The 27,375-nt window shown below is 36.2% G+C and overlaps 1 protein-coding gene across 1 annotated transcript in view; it reads left to right on the top strand.

Annotated features, from left to right (window-relative positions):
* Positions 1-27,375, top strand: part of THSD7B (thrombospondin type 1 domain containing 7B) — a 338,191-nt gene that overhangs the window by 253,714 nt on the left and 57,102 nt on the right. Inside the window, exon 15 of the mRNA XM_039323974.1 lies at positions 2,232-2,237. Coding sequence (XP_039179908.1) covers positions 2,232-2,237 — 6 coding nt within the window. The remainder of the gene's footprint in view (positions 1-2,231; positions 2,238-27,375) is intronic.

Here is a 27,375-nt window from a genome sequence, read left to right on the forward strand (position 1 = left end):
ATTTCTGAACCATATATGGAAGATGATCTGGAAAAATCACTATCTTCTTACTTTTCCAAGAGAGATGTAAAATATGGTCCCTTGCTGCAGATTTTAAAAAGGATTAAGTATTTGTTCTAAATAGAAATGAAAGCCTACATAGTGGGACAGTGTAGCTAGAACTCTGGCAGTGGAGAAATTTTCATGTATACAGTATATTTCTCTATAAGGATTAGTATACATTCAATTTGCCAAACATTTTATAGAATGCCTAAAAATAATATCCTATTTCAATGAGGTTCTGTAGGCAGGTCACTTCATCCTGTATAATCTTTATTTGCTTTCAACATAATTTTAATGTCTTGGCATATTGAGCCACTGGGTGGAGTGCTTTTGGGCAATCCCAGGTTCTCTCCTTATTCCTGAGAGGAATTCCAAGGAGTCATTTGCTCATTCTGCACAGTTGTTGGCTCCGCTCTCTGCGGAGCCAACTTCAGCCCACCATTGCTTCCCCAGAAATCCCCTCAATAGCTGGTCATTTTTACATATCTTTAAGGATGTACCAAAGTGGTGTATTACATACCCAGAGGATCACAGTTAGCATATTGGAATTAAAATGCTTTTGAATTTTTAGCAATCTCTTAAAATCAGGTGATCATTTAGAACATAAGATACTTGATGTGGTTTAATATGTTAGAATGACTAGAACAGAGTAGTTAGGTCCCAGACACTTCTGCACTCCTTTCACTGTAGTAGTTTAAAATAAAATAGTTCAGAATGCCCTTCTTCTGTCATGTTATATATTGCATATATAGCATATCCAGGTACAAGTAATGCTCTTAAAAAATCCATGGACGTGGGTCTTAGGTAGCTAACATGCAGCCCTCAAGATAGTACTGAACTACAATACTCAGATGCAAGCCTCAAAGTGAGGAGTGTCAGGATATTGTGTGTGTGTGTGTGTGTGTGTGTGTGTGTGTGTGTGTGTGTATCTTGAATGAGGATATAGATATAGAGACAGATGGATGGATGGATGGATGGATGGATAGATAGATAGATAGATAGATAGATAGATAGATAGATAGATAGATAGATCAGCAGTTTATGAAAACCATGCATTTTTAAGCTTTGGAAGGCTTAGATGCTGAGTATTTATATATTGATTTTCCCTTTTAGTTGGTGCTTTCTTTCCTCTAATAGCACTACCTTAAAATTAAACTTGTATTTCTTTTCAGCAGTTGTCCTTCAGCAGTTTTAACTTAAAAGTTGTCAGCCCCTTTTTTTTCTCCCTTTAGCATGCTGTTTCTTTTCTCCTTTCCTTCATCTCATTCCTCTTCTTCATGCCTCACTATTTTGTTTCATGAACCTTAGAATTCTCTCTCTACTTTTCATCTCTCTCTCCTTACTTCTCTTTCCCCATTACTGTATATCTAAAGTGATTTTTTTTTCTCTCTTTCAGGGACATCCACTTTTAGGTTCTTTTCAATTGTTTGCTTTATCTACTTCAGTAGTCATGTTCTTTCAAAACCTCTGGCTCTTCAAAGTCCTTTTATTGTAAGGAAAGTATACGCTTTGCAGCACAGTGATATCCTCATTCAAGATGTGTTCAAGAGATTTTGGGGCACTATTAAGACACATCTAGAAACCGGCAGCAAAAACAGAGTTTGGGAAAACTGTTGGATAAGTTTTCTACTATGAGCCCCATCTAAGCAATTAAAATGTCTCCCTATTATGTTCAATAGCATTTATGTAAAATAAAAAAGTTACTGTTGCATATTGCTACAACAATAATTCAGATCTGCAAAATTTTCAGATCCCAAATAAGTTAGCTGTAGGTTTTTTTTTTCTTAAGTACATCTATAAGGCAGGTTCTAAATTTCCTTTTTGGAAGATACAGAGATCCTCCTCTTTGTGGTATTGGGCAGAATTTGTGCTGGCATACTCCCAACATTAATTAGCAAGCATTTTAGAGACATTTATGAATAAATTCTCCTTTAAGAATTCACCTTTATAAAATTTAGTAGAGATTCACAGAGATTCAGTATAATCTCACAGAAGCTAGCTATGTGACTTGGGGCAGAAAGATGGAGCAAAGCGGGATTTAAATACATCCCTTGTGATAGAGACTTCAGTGTTGTATACAAAGCTTTGCTGAATATCTTTCAATATTCTCCTAAAGCACCAAACTAATGAATGTATGGTTTTCTCTCCTTTTTGCTTATCATGCCTTGCTAACATGGACATCTACAAAGGCTCAGGTTGGTGATACAATCTGTCTTGATATTTATTGTTCTCATTTAATTAAGGAGGGCCTCATGTTATTCTTCATCACCAAGCCCCGCCCACTCACCCTCCATACTGCATACTGGCAGGGGAATTCTGGGAGTTGGAGTCCAGACATCTTAAAAGTTGCTTACGTTGAGAAACACTGCTCTATAAGATTGAACCCAAAGTTTATTATGAAACAGAAAAGTTGCCAGAGATTTGCACTAAGTCCAGTGAAATGTCTTTTGAAAAAACCAAAGAGTTACCTAATGCTGATAGGGATGAAGGCTGGCTGGCACTTTCCCAGAAGCTACTGATTCAAATTATTAGGAAGTTAAAAAAAATAATCAGATTTACTTATTCCTTTTCACACTGAAGAAAAAGCATTATTGTGTGCATTAAGAATTGTCTAGAAAGATTCTATGTTACCTGCTGCTGAGCTTTGTCTTACAATTTAGCCAAACGCAGTGTTTCAAAAACCATGCAGAAGAGAACAATATTTATCTTTGTTTAAATGTGCTGTGTTTGCCTTGATTATGATAGGAAGAAAAGCAGAAATTTTAGAGTCTAAAGTTGTTGTTTTTTTTAATCAGCGCAAAATTGGCGAATGCTCAACAGTTTGCCTAATAGCCTTACTTAGCACAGACTTCATATACAGCAGCAAAGTGTTTTTAAAAAGTATTATTGTGGATTTGCCAACATTGCCAAATATGCCATTTCAGATGTCAAGGATCTGAGCTTTTGGGTTAAGCTGATTTCCAGGTAATAAAATGAGGTGCCTATGTTTTCTTTTGAATAAATAAATAAACTTAAAGAAGTGGCTATTTGTTACACTAAAACTATTTGTAAAATAGAACACATTATTGCCTTGATATCATCATCAATTATCCTCTATAGTGTGGATTCTTGCAACAGAGTAACATGTTCTTCAAGATGGCCACTAACAAAGATAGGATGGGATAGTTTATGCTTGCATCACATATCATACAACAATGTAGTGTAGTAAGTCTCTATGCTTGCCATGCCCTCTTGGAAATATTCTCCATTCCAGAATAGATATAAGCGGTCATTAAAGGTTTTAGGTCAGTCAGTATTTTAAGAAAAAAGCTATTTATATTCAGTGTTGGAATTCACCAATAAAGCACTATCTGTGAGAGAATTTGTCACAAATGTATTGCTTTATTAATAAGGAGGAACAGCATGACATGTGATGAGAAAGGTCATTTTTCAGCCTTCAGAACTTCAGGAAAGGTCCTGAAAACTAAGCTTGCCATTCAGTGGTCAAGGGACTTCAATGGTGATAGTCTATCTTTTTAACCTCCTCCTCCTCCTCCTCCTCCTCCTCCTCCTTTTTAGAAAACATTTAACACTGCACCAGCTTGGGGAAGCTGTGTAGTTTACAAACAGAGAGCCTGTTGTTCATAAGCTTTAGAGGTCTCGTATCTTCATCTGCTACTAATTAGAGATGTACAGTTTATTGAAATGAACAATCACTTTGAGAATATTGTATCCCACATTTTCACATTTAATTACAGCAGCTCAGTTTAAGCTCTATGGAAATATACCAGTGCTGTAAGAAATAATAAGCAGATGGGTTTTTTTTTAAAAAAAGCACGTTAACAAGAATTGAAAGTGATAGTATATATATGGATGGATCACAACCATCAGGGTTATAAACTGAAGTGGTATGTTTGAAATGTGAAGGAATTCATTTCAACCAGTTTTCTCTCCCTCAGTTAAGTATGTATTCACTAAAGCTACCAAAAATAAAGATAATCATTTGAATATTTAACAACTCATTAAACTATATCTAGAAAAAGTAGCTTAATAGTCTAAAGCTTTAAGTATCAAACAAGTTGTAACGAGAATTAAAAAGGGAAATAATTTTGGGGTGTGATTGTTATAATTATTTCTGTAATATTATCCAAGTGCATATTTAAGTCTACATATTGTCCCTTCCCAATTTAAATAAGGCAAGCTGAGAGCGAAATTGGCATAACAGAGAAATTGGGGCTAGAGTAATGTGCCCAAGACTGACTGGTAGACAGATTGAGCTAACAAATGAACTAAGTTCTGAATAGTTTCAGTACATTGATATTGTGATATTTTCTGGCCTGTACTAGCTTTGTTGATTTATTTACCATATTCCTATACTGCTAACTCTAAATGGCCTCTCAGTGGTTTGCTAAGGTATATCTCTCTTTTGTAGTTAGTTTAGTCTGAGCTATTTTTGTGGGGGATAGTATGGATAATTGTTGCACCACAATTTTTAGAAAAAAACTCAAAGGCTATCTTATTGTGCTGCTGTGGTTAGACTACATTTTGATTAACATAATGGGTTACCTCCATAATGTTCAACGAAGAGTCTCTCACCCTACAGTGGATTTTTTAAAGATGACAACAATAGCAACAAAGTTATTTATTAGATTAGATTAAATTTTATCCCACCTTTATTATTTTTATAATAGGCAATGAACATACAATACTCCTTCCTCTACCTATTTTCCTCACAGCAACCACTCTGGGAGGTGAATTGGGGCTGAGGAAGAACGACTGGCCCAAAGTCACCCAATAGGCTTTCATGCCAAGATGGGACTACAACTCCCAGTCTCCTGGTTTCGAGCCTGGTGACTTAAGTACTATATCAAACTGATTCTTATTTGCTGGAAATTACACATTCAAATCATGGGTGGACAAAACTCGTCAGTGCAGCTATTAGTATTTTTCTGAAATAAATAGGCTGTTTTGACAGAATGTGTTCAGAACCACTTCTTGTCCAAGAAAATGTATTTCTAAAAAATGAGCAAACCACTTCCTATAAAGCTAAAAGGGGCATTCTGAGAGGGAAAACATCCTCATTCTGATGAGAAATGGAGTGGTTTGTACCTGCAAAAGTTTTGCGTACAACTAATTAAAATATGGCCTACTATTTCCAAAACCTTCCCAAGCTCACACAAAGGTTTCAGAGGACTTGCAGTATCTTTTGAACAAATATGAACATTCATTAGAAAGCTATAAAACACCTGCCCTCCAAAAATGAAAGAAATCCCAAAGGTAGTCTCTTTCTATGTCAATATCCCATATTAATTTTATTTATTTTATTTATATAGCAAGTTTACACACCACTCATAGATCGACCCCAAAACATGTTTATAAATCCCTAATTAATAGCTATACATTATCTCCACTAATTTCGAAGTTTCCAAATGTGATAAATATATCAGAACTCAGTAAGATTCAGGCTTTCAATATATGACAGAAATACTTACTTTGTTTTTATTTGCACTTCGTTTTTTCTTCAAAGGAGATAAAGATATAAACCAGATAATCTAATCAAAAAGAAAGAATACATGTCATGATCTAAATGATCTCATGAACTGATGTAGTGGTTATATACTGACAATTTATATGTAGTGTATACTGTAAGTGTAGTGTTAGGGGTGGATTATAAATAGTAAAAGTTATTTCCTCTCTGGCATATTGATTCTGCAGAAAGTATCAGATCAGGCATTCAGTTGGAGATAATCAGCCACAAAACACCTTGAAATTGGAGAAACTCAAACACACCAAAACATGGATATAAATTAGAATTATGTATCCAGTGGTGTTCCCAAGTAACCTGGGACCTGAAGTTTCAGAATCTCTAAAAATACTTCTTCCAGTTCTCATATGGTGACAGGCTGCCTGAAATCTGATGTGGAAAGCTTTTCTAACAATGTGCTGATGACATTTGTTCTAATGAGTTTTATAAAGCTCAAAAGGTATGTTTTATGGAAAGGAGATTTTCTGAAATGAGATGCGCATTTGTTCAAGTGGACAGCTTTCGTGATACTAGTGAAAAACACACCTGAACATTATTATAGTAATATTCTGGAGCCATTAGCTACAGTTTAAGGCAAAGCCATTATAAACCAGAATCAGACTACATTGTGATGATTGGTGACTTAACAAGAGTAATAACAGGAATTCAAATTGAAAATCTGAATGTGGAGCAGTGCTGTAGTTCTTTAAATTTACTTTTTAAAAGTGTATAAATATTGTGGCTGACAGTACAATTCTATAGAAGTCTACTCAGAAGAAAGCTATATTGTAGTGTTTAATAGTATTTATTTCTATTTACACATATTTAGGAATACTATCTAATCAACTTCTGGAACTAGTGGCTTGATGAAAGAAATTCCAAGCATGCAATATTATATTAGCACTACACATGGGATACAACGCAATCTGAGGACATTATTCATTTCTACACAATGCCCTTGGGCTTCATGTGGAACCAGATGCATTCTTGGTAAATGAAAAATAGGGATCAGCTGCAGGCTTCTCTTGAAAACATTGCAACAGTGAGCCAAGAAAAAGAAAAATGGGACTACACCATAAACTGGTAGAAATCCCAAAGGTAGTAGAAGACATTCTGTAACCCTAGGGTAGCTGGGAACAACCTGGGAGAAACAGGGCATGATTAGTATTTTGTTTTGTCTGAAATGTATATGAGTGACTGGTATGACAAATTAATTGGCCAGGAGCCTCATCAACTTACCATCTCAGTTTACTTTCTGCAAATTGATTGGATGTCTTTTCCTATGGTTTGAGGGATCAGATGTATGGCTGCTTTGCTCTCACATCAATTATAGTTATTATTTTATGATGATGTCCACAGCAAATTCTGAAATGTTGACATGGGCCTTTGAAGGAACACTATATTTTCTCAGTTGGTTCACATTTTGTGAAGGTAATAACATAACCAGAAAGCCAAAAGCCTTTAACTCATTTATGGCTCTGTTAATTATGGTTTTTCTGAGAGAGAGGTTTCAGTTCCTCCAAAATCCTAGATGTGTATTGGGAAGCACCCAACCTGGCAAGGAGGGAGGCTCAAGCATGGAGTTAGCCTGGACTCATTGCAGAAGGAAGGAGGGAGGGAGGGAGGGGAAGGCAGTACAGAAAGAAAGAATCCAAATAAAGAAGCTTCTAATTTCCTTTGCAGCAAATATACGGTAAGTCATCATCAGCCATTCAATCAAGTCTGATCCTCAGCCACTCTATGGTTCAGCACCCTCCAAGCCCCTCTATCTCGCATTGCCTCCTTCAGATCCTCTATGATCATTCTGGTGTCAACCTTTATAGTGTCCAGCCAGTGAATACTAGGGCAGCCCCTTCTCTTTTTTCTGCTGATCACTCCCAGCATGACTGACTTTTTGAGTGAGTCAGATCGCATGACATGACCAAAGTATGACAGCCTCTATTTGGCAATCTTACCTTCAAGTGATATTTTTAGTGAAGTTCAGTGTAGGACTTCTTTGTTATTTTTGCCTCCTGCAGCACAGTTTAAAGGTGTCCACCTTTCTCCTATCTGCCTTTTTCAAAGTCCAAGTTTCGCAGCCAAAAGTAACAATTGGGAAAAATTATTGTGTTAACTAATCTGCATTTGGTTGTGCAGTTGACATCTTTACTCTTACAAATGTTACTCATGACAGATATTACAGTTCTTCCAAGTACTATATGCCTTCTGATCTCAGGGCTGCAGTAACCACGTTAGTTGATTTTAGAGCCCAGCAAAAATATTTACAAAAAATCCCTTAACTCTATGATTTAAAAACAAACCTCACTTTTTTCTGTTACACAATTTTTTTTTCTAAACATCAAACCACAAAATAGGAATACCTTTTTTTGGTTTCATGCAAAGAATCTATAGGACAGTGGTTCTCAACCTGTGGGTTGGGATCCCATTTGGGGTCGAACGACCATTTCACGGGGGTCGCCAACCAATGCAGTCCGCCATTTTTTCCCCTTTTCCTTAGCTGTGCTACTCCCTTTTATTCTATTGGCTTTTGAAAGCCAATAGAATAGACTCTCTTTATTTTATTTTATTTTATTTTTAAAATTTATGAAGGACTCTGGGCAGCTAACAATAAAAAACACATAAAACATAACAAAGGAACAATACAAAAACAATCATCCAGGGGTAAGGTTTTATAAACCCCAGGCCTGCCGGAAAAGCCAGGTCTTAAGTAGCTTACGGAAGACCAACAGGGTGGGAGCGGTCCTAATCTCCGGGGGGAGCTGATTCCAAAGCGTGGGCACCATCACAGAGAAGGCTCTCCTCCGCGGCCCCGCCAAATGGCACTGCTTGGCTGACGGGGCCTGAAGGAGGCCCAGCCTGTGGGATCTAACCGGACGTAGGGAACTATGAGGTAGTAGGCGGTCTCGCAAATAGCCTGGCCCTGAGCCATATAGGGCTTTAAAGGTAATGACCAACACCTTGAATTGGACCCAGAGACCAATAGGCAACCAGTGCAGCTCACAGAGGATAGGTGTAATGTGGGTGTATCGAGGAGTACCCACTATCACTCGCGCGGCTGCATTCTGGACCAACTGTAGTCTCCGAATACTTTTCAAGGGTAGCCCCATGTAGAGTGCGTTGCAGCAGTCCAAACGTGAGGTGACAAGGGCGTGAGTGACTGTAAGGAGAGCCTCCCGGTCCAGGTAGGGTCGCAACTGGTGCAACAGGTGAACTTGTGCAAAGGTCCTCCCAGCCACAGCCATCAATTGATGTTCCAAATTCAGCTGTGGATCAAGGAGGACACCCAAGTTGCGAACCCGCTCCGAAGGGGGTATATTTTCCCCCTCAAGAGTCAACACTGGACAGTCGACATGATCCTTAGGAGGCAACATCCAAAGCCACTCGGTCTTGTCAGGATTGAGCCTGAGTCTGTTAACCCCCATCCAGACCCTCACGGCTTCAAGGCAACGGCCCATCACATCGGCCGCTTCACTGAGAGAGCTCGGGGAGGAGATATATAACTGGGTATCATCAGCATATTGATGAAACCTCACCCCGTGCTATCTGATGATCTCACTCTTGAATAGAGTCTAATTCTATTGGCTTTCAAAAGCCAATAGGAATTGTCCAGGCTGTCTCTGCCCTGCTGAACCCGTCAAAAGTCCCATTCTGCAAACGGTGCTGCACCAGTTGAGTAGTCCTCGACTTACGACCGGTTGAGTAGTCCTCGACTTACGACCGGTTGGGGGTCGCGGCATTAAAAAGGTTGAGAACCACTGCTATAGGAGGTTTTGAGTCAGCCATAAATATAGATATTGTTTTTTCTCTAACTGAAGAGGCTAATTTAGCCATCTCTGAAAGTCCCATTATCTCCATCAATCATTCCTTTGTTGTAGATAATGTGGAGAGTTTCATTTTTGAGGAAGTAAAAGTCTTATTGCAATTGTCAAAACAAAGTTCTAGTTGCTTGTCCAATATCCCAAAATAAAAGCTTCTGGTTTCGTAGTTTAACCTTTAAAATCCTCTGAATTAATGCATGTATTTGTATCCAAAATGTTTTGACTTTTTGATAAAATATCCCTTCAATGTTATTCACTTTTCCAGCAAAGATTTGAAATACCTTTATATATTCCAGACAGCTTGTCTGGTGACAAATACCAGTGACATATCATCTTGTAAAAAATTCTCTTTAAGGCTAGAACATAAAGTAAATTTCTGTCCTTTCAACCATACATTTTCCTATTGGTCCATCTGTATATTACAGCCAAAGTTTTTAGTCCATTTCACCATACATTCTTTCATTTGTTCTTCTTCTGTATGATATTTCAACAAAAGTCTATACATCAATGAAGGAGAATATTTGTAGCTCAGGGTTGAAATGAGGGGTCCTTGGTGCTCTCTGAGCTTGTTTGTTTTCTTGCAGACGTTTCATTACCCTAACTAGGTAACATCATCAGTGCTAGGAAAGAGTGCGGTTTGCTGTAAGTTTATATTCTGGTGTCTTGCCTGTCTGGGTGGGTGGAGGCAGTCTTAGGGATTCTTTGGTTGGGCTGTTTACTAATGGCTCTGTGGCAGTTCTTGATTGGGGTATTGCTTACTTGACTGTTGATCTGAAACTGAGTTAATCTATGCTGATCCGGGTGCTGATTACTGGTGCGGAGGTGCTGGAGTCTATTTTTCTTTTGGGCTGGTTGATTGTCTCTTTTGCATAATCTATAGATGTTGGTAATGTCTATGTGTCTATTGATGGCTGATCTGTCAGAGTGCCAGGCTTCTAGAAATTCCTGGCATGTTTTGGATTTGGCCTGGTCTAGAATTGTCACATTTTCCCAATTGAAACTATCTTCTGCCTGTTTGTCCTACATAGCAGGTGTTGCACTTTTCCACCAGTAATCAGCACTCAGATCAGCATAGATTAACTCCAAGGCCACTTTCAGACCAACAATCAAGTAAGCAATACCCCAATCAAGAAACTGCTAAAGAGCCATTAGTAAACAGCCCAACTAAAGAATCCCTAAGACCACCCTTACCTACCCAGACAGGCAAGACACCAGAATATAAACTGACAGCAAACCGCACTCCTTCCTAGCACTGATGACGTTACCTAGTTAAGGTAATAAAACGTTTGCAAGAAAACAAGCAAGCTCAGAGAGCACCAAGGACCCCAAAGTTTATACATTTTAGCAATAACATGTTCATCATTACTACATAATTCTGTTTCAGATTCAGTCTTGCTTTGTTCAAAACCGTAAAATATTTTACCAACTATAAGCTTTTCTCCTAATTTTACATAAAAAATATAATTGGCAAGGATATCCTTCTGTTATCAAATCTTCACTTGATTTAATTTTACAAAGAGAAAATTTTATTACATCTCAGTAGGTTAACCATTTATGTTTACTTACCATTTCTCCAGCTATAGAATGCTTCTTGTACTGAAAAGGTATTTGGGGGCAAAACCTGAATTTGTTCCATCTAGCCCAGTGGTTCTCAACCTTTTTAATGCCGCGACCCCCAACCGGTCGTAAGTCAAGGACTACTCAACCAGTCATAAGTCAAGGACTACTCAACTGGTGCAGCACCGTTTGCAGAATGGGACTTTTGGTGGGCTCAGCAGGGCAGAGACAGCCTGGACAATTCCTATTGGCTTTTGAAAGCCAATAGAATTAGACTCTATTCAAGAGAGTCTATTCTATTGGCTTTCAAAAGCCAATAGAATAAAAGGGAGTAGCACAGCTAAGGAAAAGGGGGGAAAATGGCGGACTGCGTTGTTTGGCGACCCCTGTGAAATGGTCATTCGACCCCAAATGGGGTCCCGACCCACAGGTTGAGAACCACTGATCTAGCCTGTCTAACATAATGATGTTTAAAGTCTACAGTCACCATACACTGTGGATTTATTTTGATAGTATTGGTTTTCATTGATAACCTGACATTCTCAAATCAGGAGTCTACCAGTGATCATTCTTAATTAGTGTGCATAGGAATTCAATAAACACAAGTTTCATTGCATTTTTAAAAAGGGTAGATAAAGGAGAACCATTTGAGCTACCTCAGCCTTCTCTCCCTTGTGCTCCCCTCCCATATTCCAATTTATCCTTTAAAGTTGGTGAGGAGGCATGACAAAATATTCTAAACCTTTTTTTTCATTTTAACTTAATGTTCTGTTCCACCTTTCTCTTCTGTATTTCAAGGATTTTGTGGCTTATTTACATCAATAAAATATAAAATAATAAAGTAAATAAAATAAAAATGCAGCTCCTTAGCTTTATCATGTTTAAAAATAGGAACTAAGGGAAATAAATACACTTAAATATTTGTCAAATAAACTGTACAAGACTGTTCTGGGTTCTGTTGAAAATAGGCTTATTTAAGTTTTAAGATTTAATTCAAAAACAACTCTGCAAAACAATAGTTGATCTTTACTGACACCATGAAATATCTGAATAGTTGTCTCTGTTAATCCTTATACTAATGTACCCGAGTTGTATGAGGTTGAGTGTAGAAGCTTGTTGATCAAAATTCAGAATATTTGTTTAAGGCCTCTGCATTCCAACAGTAGAAAGACATTAGAGAACCAATTTATGTTACAGCTGTCTGATTGTGAACTTTGGACACTTTGGCAAAGGAATATAAAACAAATCCTATAAAGTGGAAATCACAGCTAGAGAGTTTTAATAGTAGCATTTAATATCTAAACGTTGACTTCCTCTCCACCCAACTAAATGCTTCAATAAATCAGCCTGCTCTTTTAAAACACAAACTACCAAGCTTGATTGTTTAGAAATTGCTACCTTTTATTCTGTGGGCAGGAAAGTTATTATCTCAACATTATTTTTTCTTTCTCCCTTTTACTGGCACCTAGACATGTTCAAACCCACATTGGAAGAAATAATTGAGTATTAATTTGCTCTCATTTTGGTAGAAATAGTACAAAAGCTTTCTTTTCCAGGATTTGCCACCTGATTCAGTCATTGGATACTTCTAATATAATAAAAAGATATTGACTTTTCTTGAGGGTGATATCAAGATTTACTGACTTGAAAACTGAGGTATTTGCTGAGGCAAAATTGGAGTCAATAATTTCCTCAAAGAACAATAAGTCTTGATAGGCACTGATTGAGCCATTGTGTAACTTTTAGAAATACTGAGTATCCGAATTCCAGCTGAGGAGAACAAAAATGCCAAATGGAAAGATATTTTTTATAAAACAGCTGGGAGTTATTAGAGAAACACTGATCATGGCAAATAATGTCCTTGTTCAGGTTCAGCCAAAAGTTATTAAAAAATAAGTTTAATATGCAGAAAAGGTTCTTGGATTAATCTGAATATGAATGGAGATAGAATAAAATGTGTTGTAGAAAGTATATAAAAAGTAGCTATAGAAATACATCATTAATGTTAATATATGTGTTTACTGACAGAGAAATAAAGATGCAAATTTCTAGCATTGTTATTTGAATTTAAATTTAATTTTTCACTCAGAGCATTCAAGGAGTGTTTAGAGATATTTCCTTTCTCTTTCAAATTGAAGTCCATAGTGCAATTATCTAATTTGTTACTGTGCTGTGCTATGTTGTGCTAATACTATACTATACTATACTATACTATACTATACTATACTATATATTATACTATACTAATACGATACGGTACAGTACAGTACGGTACGGTATTGTACTATACTGTACTATACTGTACTATACTATACTATACTATACTATACTATACTATACTATACTATACTATACTATACTATACTATACTATACTATACGCTATAGGATTTTAACATATTTCCTAATATGTTAAATGTAGTAATAAACAATGGTGTAGAATTAAAACAATGGTTATGGTTCTTTTTAAATTAATAAATTATGCCAAACTGTTAAAAAATTCAAAGCATGATTAAAATAATAGATAATAAATTTAGATTAGATATATTAGAATATGAACCCTACTCCAATATTTCTTTGCTTTATCACATGTTCACCACAAATGATAAAAAGTCCCTTCTTTACATTTGCATTTCCAACATTTATTTGAAGTACCTTTATGCATTCTTATCTGGTGTTAAATACCAATGATACATTATCTTATTAAAAATTTCTTTTAAATTGTAATTTAATGTAAATTGTAAACCTTTCATCCACATATTCTCCCATTGTTCAAGCTTTACATTATATCTAAAGTTCCTTGCCCAGTGAATCATACAATGTTGGTGCAGGGAATTGAACTTTACTTGATGGCAGCTAACTAACTTTGAACTAAGAGATTAAACCTGTAGCTAGATTTGTCTTATTGCTCCTGCCATGCCCTTCAGCTCACCTCTCTCCTGCTTGAGAGTTATGGGTTATGAAGTACTTTCTCACTGCCACCATTCATTTTCTTCGAGTAAGGAAAAAGTCTTGACCAGATTTTTCCACCTAAACACTGAAAATGGGCTTTAGCGCCTGGCAGTTTATTTATTCATAAACCGGGAACCCTAATCATACTAATGCAATTAATAATGATGATTATATTTAAAAAGGAAAAGCAGTTTTCCAGTGATCCTTGTACTCTGGATATCTATACCTGGTGAGCTCTAGCTCCCTGAAAAGATAAACAAAAGCATCAATCTTGTGATTTAAAAATCACTTTAAAAAAAAAAAACCATTCTTTTAGCTTGGGTAGCCAAATGCTTGAGCAACTACAATGGGATGGAAGAAGGCAGTTAATACTGATGAAAATACAAACATCTCAATCATCAGCCAGAATGTTGTAGGAAGCTTTAGAATGCTCTGGTTAAGCACAACTTGGAATGATGACTTAATAAGATCTTTTATCTCAACCATAAGTCCGAATATTGGTCTCACCTGTCCAGGGCAGTTAACTCATTCTTAAATACCCCTTCCAGCCTCCAAACTTATGGAGGATGAAAGAGAAGTTATTATGGAATATTATGGAATATTCATATTAGACCTGTGTTGATTATTTGTGGAGTGGTAGAAGATTATTAGGCTAAATTGTTTTAATTTCAACACAGATCTATGATATATATCTTGTCTGTTGATATCTAAAATGAATTGGGAAGACTCTAAGAACACAAAATCACTTCATTTTGAAAAAATGTGCTGGAATACAAGGCTGCCATATGTCCAGTTTTGGATCCTGTATTTCAAAAGAGAAATCAAAGTTAGAGCTGGGGGAGGGGGGAAATATTCCTAAGTAGCAACATCAGGTCTTTAATCTTTACACTGCTGAAAGACTAGTCCCTTAGCATTAAGAAATGCGTGAAGAATTGTTTATAGATATAGATTATATATGAATAATTGAAATGAAATATGATCATTTAAACTAGTCTGTATATATATATATATGCTCTGTGTATAAACTTGTATGAGATGTGCTTATATATAGTTTTGCTGTTGTTTTATTGTGTTTTCTTTTTTTCTTTTTCTTTTTTCTTTGTATTTTTTTTATTAAATAAAGGTTAAAAAGAGCAACAACTGGAAAAATTCCCCCCAAAATAGACAAAATTATCAGGGACTAAAACAATTCACATATGAGGAAATGCTAAAGCTTGAAACTTTCTCATTTAGAAAAATGGAGATAGGAGACATATAAATATTATACACAGAATAAGTCTAATATTAGAATTTGGTGTTATCCAGCATTGCTAAGTGATTAGTGCATCTGAAATTCACTAACAAAAAACATACCATGATGGGTGTCAATTTGGAGACCATCCAGAAAGAATTAGAAGACAACGTTATCAGTTCTTATTTATACTTTTTGTTATTATTTCCAGTAGGAGAGAATCCAATACTTAATATTATTTTGGGATTATAGGCAGGATATGTTTTTGTAGGAATTCCCTACTTGTAGACAATCAATTGATCATTGGAGAAATGGAACATTCAACTTTAATTTCACTAAAGAAGCGTTGTTATTTACCTCCCTTTATAAAAAGAGGTGTTGCAACTAGACTTGCACTGGTGCAGTAACAACAATGATCTCTGATACTTGGCTGGCCAGGTTGCACTAACAAGAGCTCCTAATGGAAGACAATGTGCTTCTGTATATGGGATTCATAAAGATTTCTGCAGCATACAAGCCCTTCCCTTAGGCCTAGCCCAGGGGTAGGCAACCTTGGCTCTTTTATGACTCGTGGATTCAACTCCCAGAATTCCTGAGTCAACATGGAAACCTCTCCCTTTCTCCTCAGCATGGCTGGCTCAGGAATTCTGGGAGTTGAAGTCCACGAGTCATAAAAGAGCCAAGGTTGCCTATCCCCGGCCTAGCCCAATCTCTATATTAGATAAAGTCAACTGGAGAAATTGGGCACATTGCTGTGCTTTCCATGATGTTACAGTGTCAAAAGGGAAGTTAAAAAAAAAGACTTAACAGCAGGATAGTCTCATCAGAGTTCGATGATTCAGAGGAAAGTTCTTACACCTAACCCTAAATAGATGTGATTTCCATATCAGCCTTTGGAAATTCTGGATGGTAATTCTGCAAGGTATGATCAAAGTGAATAAGAGGAAACTGGATTGTAATGTAGTGCAATAGAGATCAAACTTAATTTGTGAAGGCAAAACAAAATATGTCCCTTTCACATTGTATAAATGGATCTCTCATGAAGGATATTCCCTTCAATGCAGTAGGCTTCCCTTGGTTGAATCTGATTTGTCTCTGTTCTCATCATGAAAACAAAGGAAGAACAAAATGAAAATGAATTCTGACTTCATAAAAATATATGTCCAGACCATGAGAAAAATACTATACAGTGTACTGTTATAAATGTGCTTCCAGATCAGGGACTTAACTTTTATATATATATATGATTGGTATTGAGTAGAAGTATTGTTTAGATTTGAAATAAAGTATTTCATCACCTGAGCATTCTAGCATGGTTTCTACTTGGCAGAGTATAGAGTGATAGCTTATCCAATGGACATCTGAATTCTACAGTCCATCAGTGCCTTTCTTTAATCCACTGTTTTCTTACTGAATTTAAAACTATTGCTTTGAATTATAAGCATATAAATCAGGTATGACTACAGAGCCTTAGAATGAGCAGAAACTCTAAAATCTAATTCTAATCTAAGTTCGCTATCAGGTACTAGATTTCTTTCTGGCTGCTTCTGCATTCTCATAATTTGCTTCTGATAAATATTTCGCCCAGAGGTCTTTATTTATGGCACCATAAACAGCATGGTAAAGCTGAATTAAAATTGCTCATCTGAAAGCTAGGGAATCTCTCTGAAAAACAAAAAAAACCTCCTCCTCCTCCTAAAAATTAAATAGTATAGACTGTAGCAGAACACTTCTACAAAAAAGAGTCTATAGTAGGTACTACCCATTAAAATAGCCCTTTTTCCAAGATGTTCTTTGCCTGGTGATAAGTACATGAGGTCACTTTCAGTTGCAAATTTTGCTATTCAAAATTCTATTACCACATTAATCATCTTTACTCCAGGCTTCATACGAGATATTTCAGTAACTGGCAAACTTCCCATAACTTAATTTAGAACAAGTTCAATATTTATTCACTTCCTTGGCATGCTTTCCTAAAAACGTTTGACTTTGTTTGGAGTTGTCTTTTGGCTTAGAATATTGGTGCGCTAATGATGATGACTTGGATGTAACCCATTGCATTATTAGGTTGGAACTATAGCCGATGGCAGCAATTTAAAATAAATTTTAATGTTGTGTTTTATTTTTATAGCCATCTTGATAACCTTAATGGGTTGGAGAGTGGGTTTAAAAATTAAATATTTAAGCAGCCTATATTTATGCCTTCTAGTCTGTCTAGACCTGATACCATGATAACTACATGGATGAGTCTACATAGTTTTCTTGACAACATTTTCAGAAGTTTGAGAAATGGTTTGCTATTGTTTTCCTAAGGCTGACAAAGAATGCTTGATCCAAGGCCAACTAATACTAGGCAGGATTAGAACTCACAGTATCCTCATTTCTAGCCTTGTGCAATTATATCTATTATACCAAACTGCCTTTTTGATATACTAAATACTATATTAAAACGTATACAAGGATTTTTTTTTTTTTTTGAAAATTTATCTGCCTCTGCTCCTCACAGCAATTGATACCAATTGATACTAACACCAGTGGCTTCTGACTCTAATTCAAGGTGCTGGTTGTGACCTAGAAAGCCATTCATATATTTGGGTGGACAACTGCAGGACTGCCTCTCTCTTGTCATTTCTGCCTGCCTAATAAGATTTGGCAAGATTTGCTCACTCCTGGTCCTGTCGGTAAAGCAATATTATTTTGAGGAACCCGGGAATAAGTTTCCTTGTTGTTTCTTCTGGCCTCTGGAACTGGAACAGGGTCCCCAACCCTTGAAGATCTGGGGTTTTTTTCCAGCAGATTGGAAAGACTAAAATCAGCCTTTCAAGGCAGACCAGACCAGACTAGAAAATCAAAATTACGAATGCAAATACTATTTCTCTTATAAGGTTACGGTAACGAAACCTTGCAATTCCCTCTCTTTATCTTTGTGAGAACTAGGGAGAGTCCTGCCTGAGACACTTTTTCAAATTACATTCTGCCCCAGATTTAGATTTCTTTTATTTGTCTGTTGTCTTGGCTGCAGCTCTCCTTCCTGTTCCTCAAGGTTATTCCTTCTACCTGTTACAGTATCTCGTCTACTGTTTTTACAATTGGCTGTGTTAGTCTTCCCATGTAAGTGTTTGGTCCTTCTATTGTCACTTGTTTTTAGTCCTCATTATTGCATTCTCTAAGATAATGAGAGCTGTCGTGCAGTTGAGGAAGCCTAGAAGACTGATTAAATAAACATTTCAGTAAATAGTTTCCACACTGGTAAATAGAAAGAGCCTGCCTATAGTCTGGAGCTAATATTGTGTCTTTCAAGATTAGTGGCCCCTGATACATCTGGGCTAAATTGATCAAAGCTAGTGAACATCATTGTGACATACAGTATAGTAATGAATTTTACACATAACCATCTGTTGTATGCTTTCTTTTGTTTCTTCTAAATCTCCCGATCAACTTCACTGAATGATCCTAGTCCCAACATTTGAAGAGAAAATGAATTCTCCTTGTCCACTTTCTCTGTATGATTTTATGCAGATTTTATACCTAGATTTTTCGGCATAAATTTACACATTTCAATCAGGTCACCTTCAGTCACCATCTGTCCATGCTAAAGAGTCCCTTGTATTCTAGCCTTTCTGATCAAAAGTATTTGAACCCCTGATCACTTTCACTATCTTCTCCTGCGCTTTTCCCAGTTGTGTTATATTCTTTTTCAAAGGTGGTGATGGACAATACTCCCAAGACACACATACTGTTGTTTTTATAAATGGATTACAGTGTTGGCAGATTTATTTTCAGTCTTTTTCCTAAAGATCCCTAGCATGGAATTTTACTTTTTCCATAGCTGCCAGACTCTCCGTTGATATCTTATTATACTATCCATTAGGAGCCTAGCTATGGTCATAATTATAGTTAGCTCAGACCTCATCAATTTACATGTATCTGATTTTTTTTTTTTTTTTGCTCCAGTGTATATTACTTCACACTTAGCTAAACTGAACCACATTTATCACTTAGTTGACCATTCAGTTTAAATTGATTATTTTTAGAGCAACTCACAGGGGCTTTTGGTTTTTACTCGCCTAAAAGTTTAGCATCATTTGCAAAGTTGTATATTGTACTGCATATCTCTAAGTTACAGATGACTATAATTTTGAAAGCCTTCTCTTTGTACTTTCAGACCTTCAGCTGAATGTCTCTAATTTCAGATAACTATGTACTACTAAAACTCTCCTGTCTGTTTGTCTATTTGTAATGTTAAATTGGGTAAAATGCTGCACACCAGGATAGCAATTTTTGAATCCAAGTACCTCAAAAAGACAAATTTAAAAATGCATACAAAACCCAGAACCCATCACTCCTCTGTAATTGAAATTTCAAGGATCTTTACTACATTTGCATTTGCAAATCTGTGGCCGTTTGCAGTGTCACTCCAGGCTGGGGATTAGGGGTATAGTTTTCATTGGGGTCAGTGACTCCCTTTATTCCCTGAAAGAATGAAAAGTGGCAGACTTTTTTTGGAGAGGGGTGGGGGGGAGGAGAGGAGGAAGAGGAGGAGAATACTTCACCAAGGCTGTGCTGAGTGAGGGGAAGGCAAATGGTGTAAACCTATATTATATGAAAGAAAGAATGATGACTCAATGGATCATGGGTTGTCTAGTTCCTATACAAGTGTTGCATGCAGAAAGTTTTGAGTGTTTGCATGCACCTGAATTCTAGAATGACCTCTTCGGGGACTATGACCAATGCATATTTATAACCTGATGGCAGATCGACAACTTAATAGGTTTATGTTGTCCCCAGTTTGTTTTTTCCTCCTTTCTTTCTGTACATTGCTAAGAAGAATACTAGTTGATTGCACTTTCTTTAAATAATGTTCACTGGGTTGTATACTGTTTTGGAATCCATTGGATAAATGACAGATTGGAGTTATTTACTCTGAAAGAAATAAACAACAGAATAAAAAATTTCCAAGGAAATAAAGATAATTGTCTCAAAAAGATGCTTTCTTACATAGAGGTGATACGATTCTGGGTAGAATTCAATGAAAAACCAGTCTCCATAATTAGGATGCCTTGTCTTCCCTAGAGAGCATTGCCCTACAGTAGACTCTTTGACCGAATTAGAATCTTGCCTTATGTACTCTGCACTGCAAAGACTAACATGTTTTTCTGCATATTGGAGAAATCAATACCATGGCCTGGATTAAAGAAGAAACTATTTATCATTCCCATTGTTGCATTTGAGGCAGGAACATACAGCAATAGAAGAGCTTCATGGATGATAGTTGATCTTCACTCAGTCAGGACTGGTTAACTAGGAGTATTGTTCTGAAATTTTCCTTTTTGGGATTTTCCCAGAGTGAATTGTGCTAGGTGTTGTAATAATTAAAGCATTCAACTAGGAGTGGGTAGACCATGTTCTAGCTTACTCTTAGCCAGATAAGCTCACTTATTCCAGATTATTTTCTCTGTCCACATGATGAACACTCACTTAATATGTATCTTGCTGAACCATTGCCAGAGGGAGGGGAACCAAAAGCTTGATAAACATAGGAATACACATAATTTGGACCCATGTGTGTTTTGTATAATCTTTTACTAGTACCAAGATACATCATTGGAAAGATACGTAAAGTCAATATTGATGGAATCATGCATGAAATCATGAAATCTTGTTCTTTGAATTGCTTAGTCCATTTCTTCCTTGTTGCATAGGAGATGAAGTAGCTGAATGAACCTGAACACTTTAGAAATCTGCATCCAGAAACCCATGAATTTGATTAATATTCCTAGTTAAATCAGTTATAATTTTTTTTAGTTAAATGAGATTTATAGGAAGAGCAATGAACAAATACGAGGAACAGTAATGGAAGAGAATAGAAAGAAATATCTCATCTGTACTCATCATGCACACAAAGCTTTTAGCGATTTTTGTGGATGTCATGAGTAAAAACCCATATCTAACAACAGATTTGCCACAAGGATTTTATTTGATCTTGTACTCCATTCAGGCATGGCCTTTGAAATCAACTTTTGTGACACTGACTTTCTTAATAGACAGATCATGTTCACTGTCACTCATCAGTTGTCGGTGTCCTTGTTTGCTTCATTGCCAACACAACAAAAGTCTTTTGGCAGGGTTGCTGGTAGAGATTTGTTTAGTTTGGTTTACGACTAACATATTTAGTTTTCACCTTTATTGGAGAATGAAGAGAAAGGGCTAACCCACTGAAGCATTATTAGTGAATTGGGAACAAATTCAAAATTAGAGGAATCTAGGGTATAAATTCATAATTTAAAAAAGCTTTATCCCCAAGTGGCATGAGCCAGATACTTTTAATTCTGTCCTGGCTTTTTATTCATTTCTATAAAGGTTTTTGTGCCATCCTTACTGCAGCCAGTCCTTCCTTTCTGTAGGAGAGAAACACCAGGAAGAAATTAATGTTTTGCATATTCATGTTCAGAATATAAATGAACAAACTTGCCTCATTCAGAGAACAGCTTGATTTGATCAACCTACTTTAAACTAAGTTTAGGGAGTCCTAGAAATTAAACTACAGAATATAGATATTTGACAGTGAGGAAGAAAATGAGGATTCCTTCGGCAAACCAAAAATAAAATCAGTTTCCAACCTGCTATGAAAACAAAGGCTGAATCAATGACAAGTTTTTCCTCTTCTTTGTCCTCTTTTTGTTAAATGTATATTTAAGGAGAGTATAGAAACAATTAAAAAGCATAAAAACACAACAGAATAAAATTGTATATAAAAAGATTGTGATAGTAAAGAGATTATTTTAATCTTTAATGTTGAATTTTATTACGGCAGCAAGGTTATTGATTGGGCAATATTGGAGAAAAGACTCCTTGCCTACCTTAGAGGAATGTTTTTTTAAAGTTTCTTATTTATCAGAAATGGCAAAAATATTGGCTTATCTGAAAGACCATTCACAAGAGAGATACAACTCTGTATGGAAAAGATGGGTAAATTTTGTTCAGAACAAATATGGGATTAGAAAGTATTATTTAGCTTTTGAATAATTTATTGTATAAAGTTGTTATGGTTAGATTTGTTGATTTTATTGTAATGGAGTTAAAGGGGTTTTAAATTTTTTTAGCATTTATGTATAATTGATTGATCTTTATTTAATTTTTTATGTTCTTTTTTGTTGTTTTTAGCTCTGTATTCAGCTCTGGGAAGGGGGGGAGGGTTAATGGGAGGGGGGAGGGAGAGAGGTGGGGAGGGATTTTATTGTAAAATGTTTATAAAAATTTTAATATAAAAAAGTTAAAAAGTATAAAAACAAAAATTAAAATAAATTTAAAAGAAGGGGTAGGAGCAGTGAATGGAAACAGGGCAATATGGCAGACAAAATTTATCATAATACTGAGCAGTATAATGAAAAACTAGATACTCGTTAAAATTGGTTTGTGGCACAGGTCATCTTCTAATAAATTTTAAGTGCAGCTGTGCAGAATCCGGCACCATTGTGTGTTGTGGCACGGTTAGTACCTGAGAACATCAGGGAGGTATAGAATTGTCCAATGTGTCCTGGATATGTGTGCAATAATGGTGAGATGAGGATAGTATGAATACCTCTGTAGTTCATATACTTAAGAAGTACATGTTCAGTACTTTTTACATGTCCAGATTCACTGGGTCATTGATCCAAGGGGATCTTCTTGTATCAACCTTCAAGAACAGCTGATGAGAGTGACATTGTGCAAAAGTAAAGGCCCTCTGATGGTTAGGTACTTCAGGATTAGTTAGGTATGACAGAGGTATGTGTTTGCTAGGCAACACTAGAGTAGTTACTTGAAGTTTGGCACATTTTGGGAGTCCTGCCAGTGTTCTGGGCTGACATATGAATCAAGCCATAATGTTAACTGTAATGTGGTTTGTTTGGAACACAGTCTGTGAGGTGAAGACAGGGATTGTGTTTTGTGAACATATATCTAAAATCTAAAATATGAGCAGCACTTTCAGAATCTGAAAAAAAAAACGTGTCTAGCTATTAAAGTAATGGAATGGCTGGTTTCTTGATGCCTGTCCATCTTCATTTTAGTTTTATTAGCATGACACATCTATCTCTTATGATTACTTGGTTTTTGACTTCTCTTCTGCAGTCTATTTACCTTGTGTCATTTCATTTTAAGGATAGCTTCATCCTTTCCGTCTTAATATATTTATCCTCATATACTGCAGAAAGACCAGAGTTTGGAAATAAGGTTGTATTGAAACAGTAAATTCAGCTTTATACATTCAAGCTCTAGAGAAAAGTATGAATCTGAAGAAACCAGGTAAACCTTGGATAGTATGACCTATTTCATGCAATTCTTTGGTTGACTTTTACAGCAGGTGGGGGAAGCATCTGCAGAGACACTTTCATAACGTTTACCTCAGAAACATGGATTGCTGAGTTTGAACATAAAACGTATGAAAAGAAAAGGATAAGAAAGACCCCCATCAACAACTCTTATTAATTTCAAACTTTAAATTGTCCATATGTATTTTTTGTGAGAAAAGTAATTTCATTTTTTATAAAACTTTATTAAATTTCAGCAGGGAATAAAATATAAGAAAACCACAAAAAAAAGAAATAGACAAAAGAAAGTCAGGAAAGAAATAAGATTAGGAGGGAAGAGAAAGGGAAAGGAAAACTTCTAACTTGGTACAGATTCAAATATAAAATATAATAACCTCTTACTATAAAATTAACTACACAGTATTTCTACCATCATAAATAGTGCTAATCATCAGATCCCAAAATTAAAGTTTCATTTCTTTCATTTTCAAGAAAAAAAAATCCAAAGTTGGTTTCCAAGTAACAAATCTAGACAAAGTGTTTTCTTTAATCAAAGTAGTCAGTTTTGCCATGTCTGCCAATTGCATTAATTTTACCATCCATAATTCCATTGTGGGAATCTGCCACAGAGTATTCCATCTCTGTGAATACAAAAATCTCACTGCTATTATCACACATAAAGGCAAACTCCCACTTTTATTTCAAGCTGTTTCTCGATCAAATCTAAAAGAAAACAATATGATTTTAAATGTACATTTATTCTAAGGTCTCTCAATTGAAGTATATATCCGATCCCAATATTTCTTAGCTTTTTTGTATGTCCACCAAAGATGACAAAAAGTACCTTCAGTCTGATTACATTTTCAACCTATATTTATGTTTAAATTCCCTTTCAAGTTATAATTTAATGTATATATTTCAATATATTACCCAACATATTCTCCAAGGATTAGATTAGGTTAGATTATTACACCTATATCCCAAGTTTATTATTTTTATAAATGTCACAAGGCAAATGTACCTAATGGTTCTTCCTTCTCCTAATTTCCCCACAACAACAACCCTGTGAGATGGGTTGGGCTGAGAGAAAGTCACCAGCCCAAAGTCACCCAGCTGGCTTTCATGTCTGAGGCAGGACTAGAACCATCCAAATTTTGGAACAATCTGAATTTTTTTTGTCAGTTACTCATACAATCCTTAACATATTCATCTTTCACGTTCCTTTTCAAAAAAATAAAAGTAATTTCATTTGAAAAAACAACACCAGAATTATATGCAGTACCTCAGTTTTTCTTTACCCTCTCGATAGGTGATGGTTCCAGAAACATCTGCAGAAAGTTTCAAAAACATCAAGATGGTGGCTGAGATTGCACAATTAAAGCTGTGTTCCTGCCTTTTTTATAGGCATTTGATGCATACCAAAAAGGGGCAAGTTTTTCATTTCACAGTCATGGCTGCCATTCTTCATTTATTTTAACACACATGCACATGCACAAAGACACACACAAACATACATGCTCACACAGACACACACTTACATGGCTGGTGTCCCTGAGTGCTGCACCATTGGGACCAAGAGCAATAGAGTTAAGTATTTACATTGTTGGCTCAGGAAAAAAGAGGTTTCTGCCAACTCTTTCAAGGCTGGCAAACTCAGGAAACAGAACTACTTAGATTTCTGGAATTCAGTTTATTGCTAATAGGGTAAAGTAACAACCTCTTGAAAGCCTGCCAAAGCAATTAATGGGATCAATTTACACTTCTTGTGATTAAGATGAAATTACTTTGAGTCTCCTTCTCACCTTTCCCACCTCCCTGAAGAAAGGAATCTTTTCTTTAAGGGTCTGATTCCTTCCCCTGATGTTCTAGCTTCCACTTCCATGTTCCCTATATCTGTTAGACATCCCATCACACAATCTCCCTATCAGACTCACTATCTAGCCAAATGAATAATGTTCGAGCGTAGTTTTCTCCATCTGTTCACATGACTCCAGGTGATGATAGGATGACAAATGAATACAAATGTCCGGTAACTGAAAGAGGGTTTTTACAAAAATGGGGTATAAATTGAGAAGATGATCAAATCATGTGATTAACTAGGAATTTGTTCTGTTTTAAAAACTGCTGTGCCATTTCCAGAGCAGGTGCCCGTCCTTTACAAAGAACACACACACACATAAATCATGCAGGTATGCAGATCCACTATCCTAACAATAATGACAAAACTATGCACATCCAGAAGATCAAGAATAAAATCCATGGATATTGCATGTCACAGTCTAATGGGAGACGGGAGCACTGGAGCAAACCAACTAGCTTAGTAGTCTTGGTCCAGGAACAGACATGATGTTCTCTCTGTGGCCATGAGCAGTCTTTGAATCCCAAATGCAACATATTAAAAACTCCTCCTTGCCCTGCAATCTTATTGTCACATTTATTCATAGAGAGAAAAATGCAAATGGCCATTTTGAAAAGTTATCCTTCAGCCAATTTGTATAATGACCTGGAGATCATCCATCCAACTCTTTAACATATGAGTCCTACTGTAGTAGTAAATGAATCAGATCTAGCTATTCATTGCCTGCCTCCCACCCCTAATGTCTCAGTAATATCTCTTCCAGAGGGAACAGGCATCAAGATTATGGTAGGAGAGGGCAAGCAGGAAACAGGCTTGCATAGCAAAGCATCCTGCTGGCACTTTATTTTGTTAGCTAGGAGCATAGGTAATATAGAAGTAAGCGTAAGAGGAATTCTTGCGATGCATGAATTAGCCCATGGTTAGCCCATTTAAGAAATCTATTTATTGTTGAAATGCTGCTTTTACTGCTATAATGTATTCAAATTTGCTATAATTAGTATATGAGATTCTTTTATCCAAATTAGTTTGTAAATTCCTCTCAAGACCACTTTAATGAAAATGCATGCTTTTTAAAGGTGGTTCGGCAGACCCCAAAGTAAGAGGCAGAAATAGACAAATCAATATCAGGATATGTATCTGGATGCCATCTTTCCTCAAGACAATAGATGCATGAAAAAAAAAAAACAGTCAAATTCATGGAATATCTTCTTCTTTGTGGAACTTCTGGAGATCTTGGATAGAGGAATGCTGTCCTCTTGGCTCAGCCAGGATTCAGTTGTACAAGTCAGGTCAGCTCAGATCAGAAGCAAAAGGTAGAGACAAACCTGTCATTTATCAACAGTACCTTGAGACTAAAAGCTCCAGTGCTCCAGTGATGCAATGCGCATGGTCAAGAGAGGAGGCTATTATTTTGCTAGAAGAATAGATGGGCACCAGGTTGCCAATCATTTATATCTTAGAATAGACAGCTCAATTACTTCTGTTGTACTTAATACCATCCCTCTTTTGGCTAGACCCTATCAAAAGTCTACATCACAACTTCATCACCCCTCTAAATTGACCTAGCCACACCTGCACTTCCAGAGATTCAAAGTGTAGAGATACCATCAAGCACTTACCTATGTCCTATCTCCCCACCCATTTTACCCAAATGTTCCGTAACTTGGCCACAAAATTTGCCAGAGCTTCCCAGATGTGGCAGAAATTTAAACAGAAATTTTTCATAAGAGAAATTTAGACCATAATAAGAGCCAGTCTAAAGCTGGTCTAAAATTCCTTTGGCTCACTGCACACATTGGGGAAGAAAGGGAGGGGGGAGGGGACCTTGAAATGATGAATGTTGTTTTAAATACGCTCTGCCTAAACAGTTTGATGCAGTGCCTATGTTTGAATTTCTGCCGAATTGTTTTGAAACTACTGTATGTATTATAAGTAGAGTTTGATTGAAAAGCACAATTGTTTGTTTTAGAGATCTATTTAAAAAAAAGACTAATAGAAAAAAAATACAATGGTTTGGGGGAATTGAAATAATTCTTTCAAAAAAATAAAGTTGCATTTTTATACTAAAATGAAACTTTAACAGTGTACGTGATACAATCAAGAAAGGGAAAAAAGGTTTTTTTT

This window comes from Crotalus tigris, unplaced genomic scaffold (genome assembly GCF_016545835.1).
Source record: "Crotalus tigris isolate CLP2741 ecotype Arizona unplaced genomic scaffold, ASM1654583v1 scf7180000024290.1160143, whole genome shotgun sequence".
Lineage (NCBI taxonomy): Eukaryota > Metazoa > Chordata > Lepidosauria > Squamata > Viperidae > Crotalus > Crotalus tigris.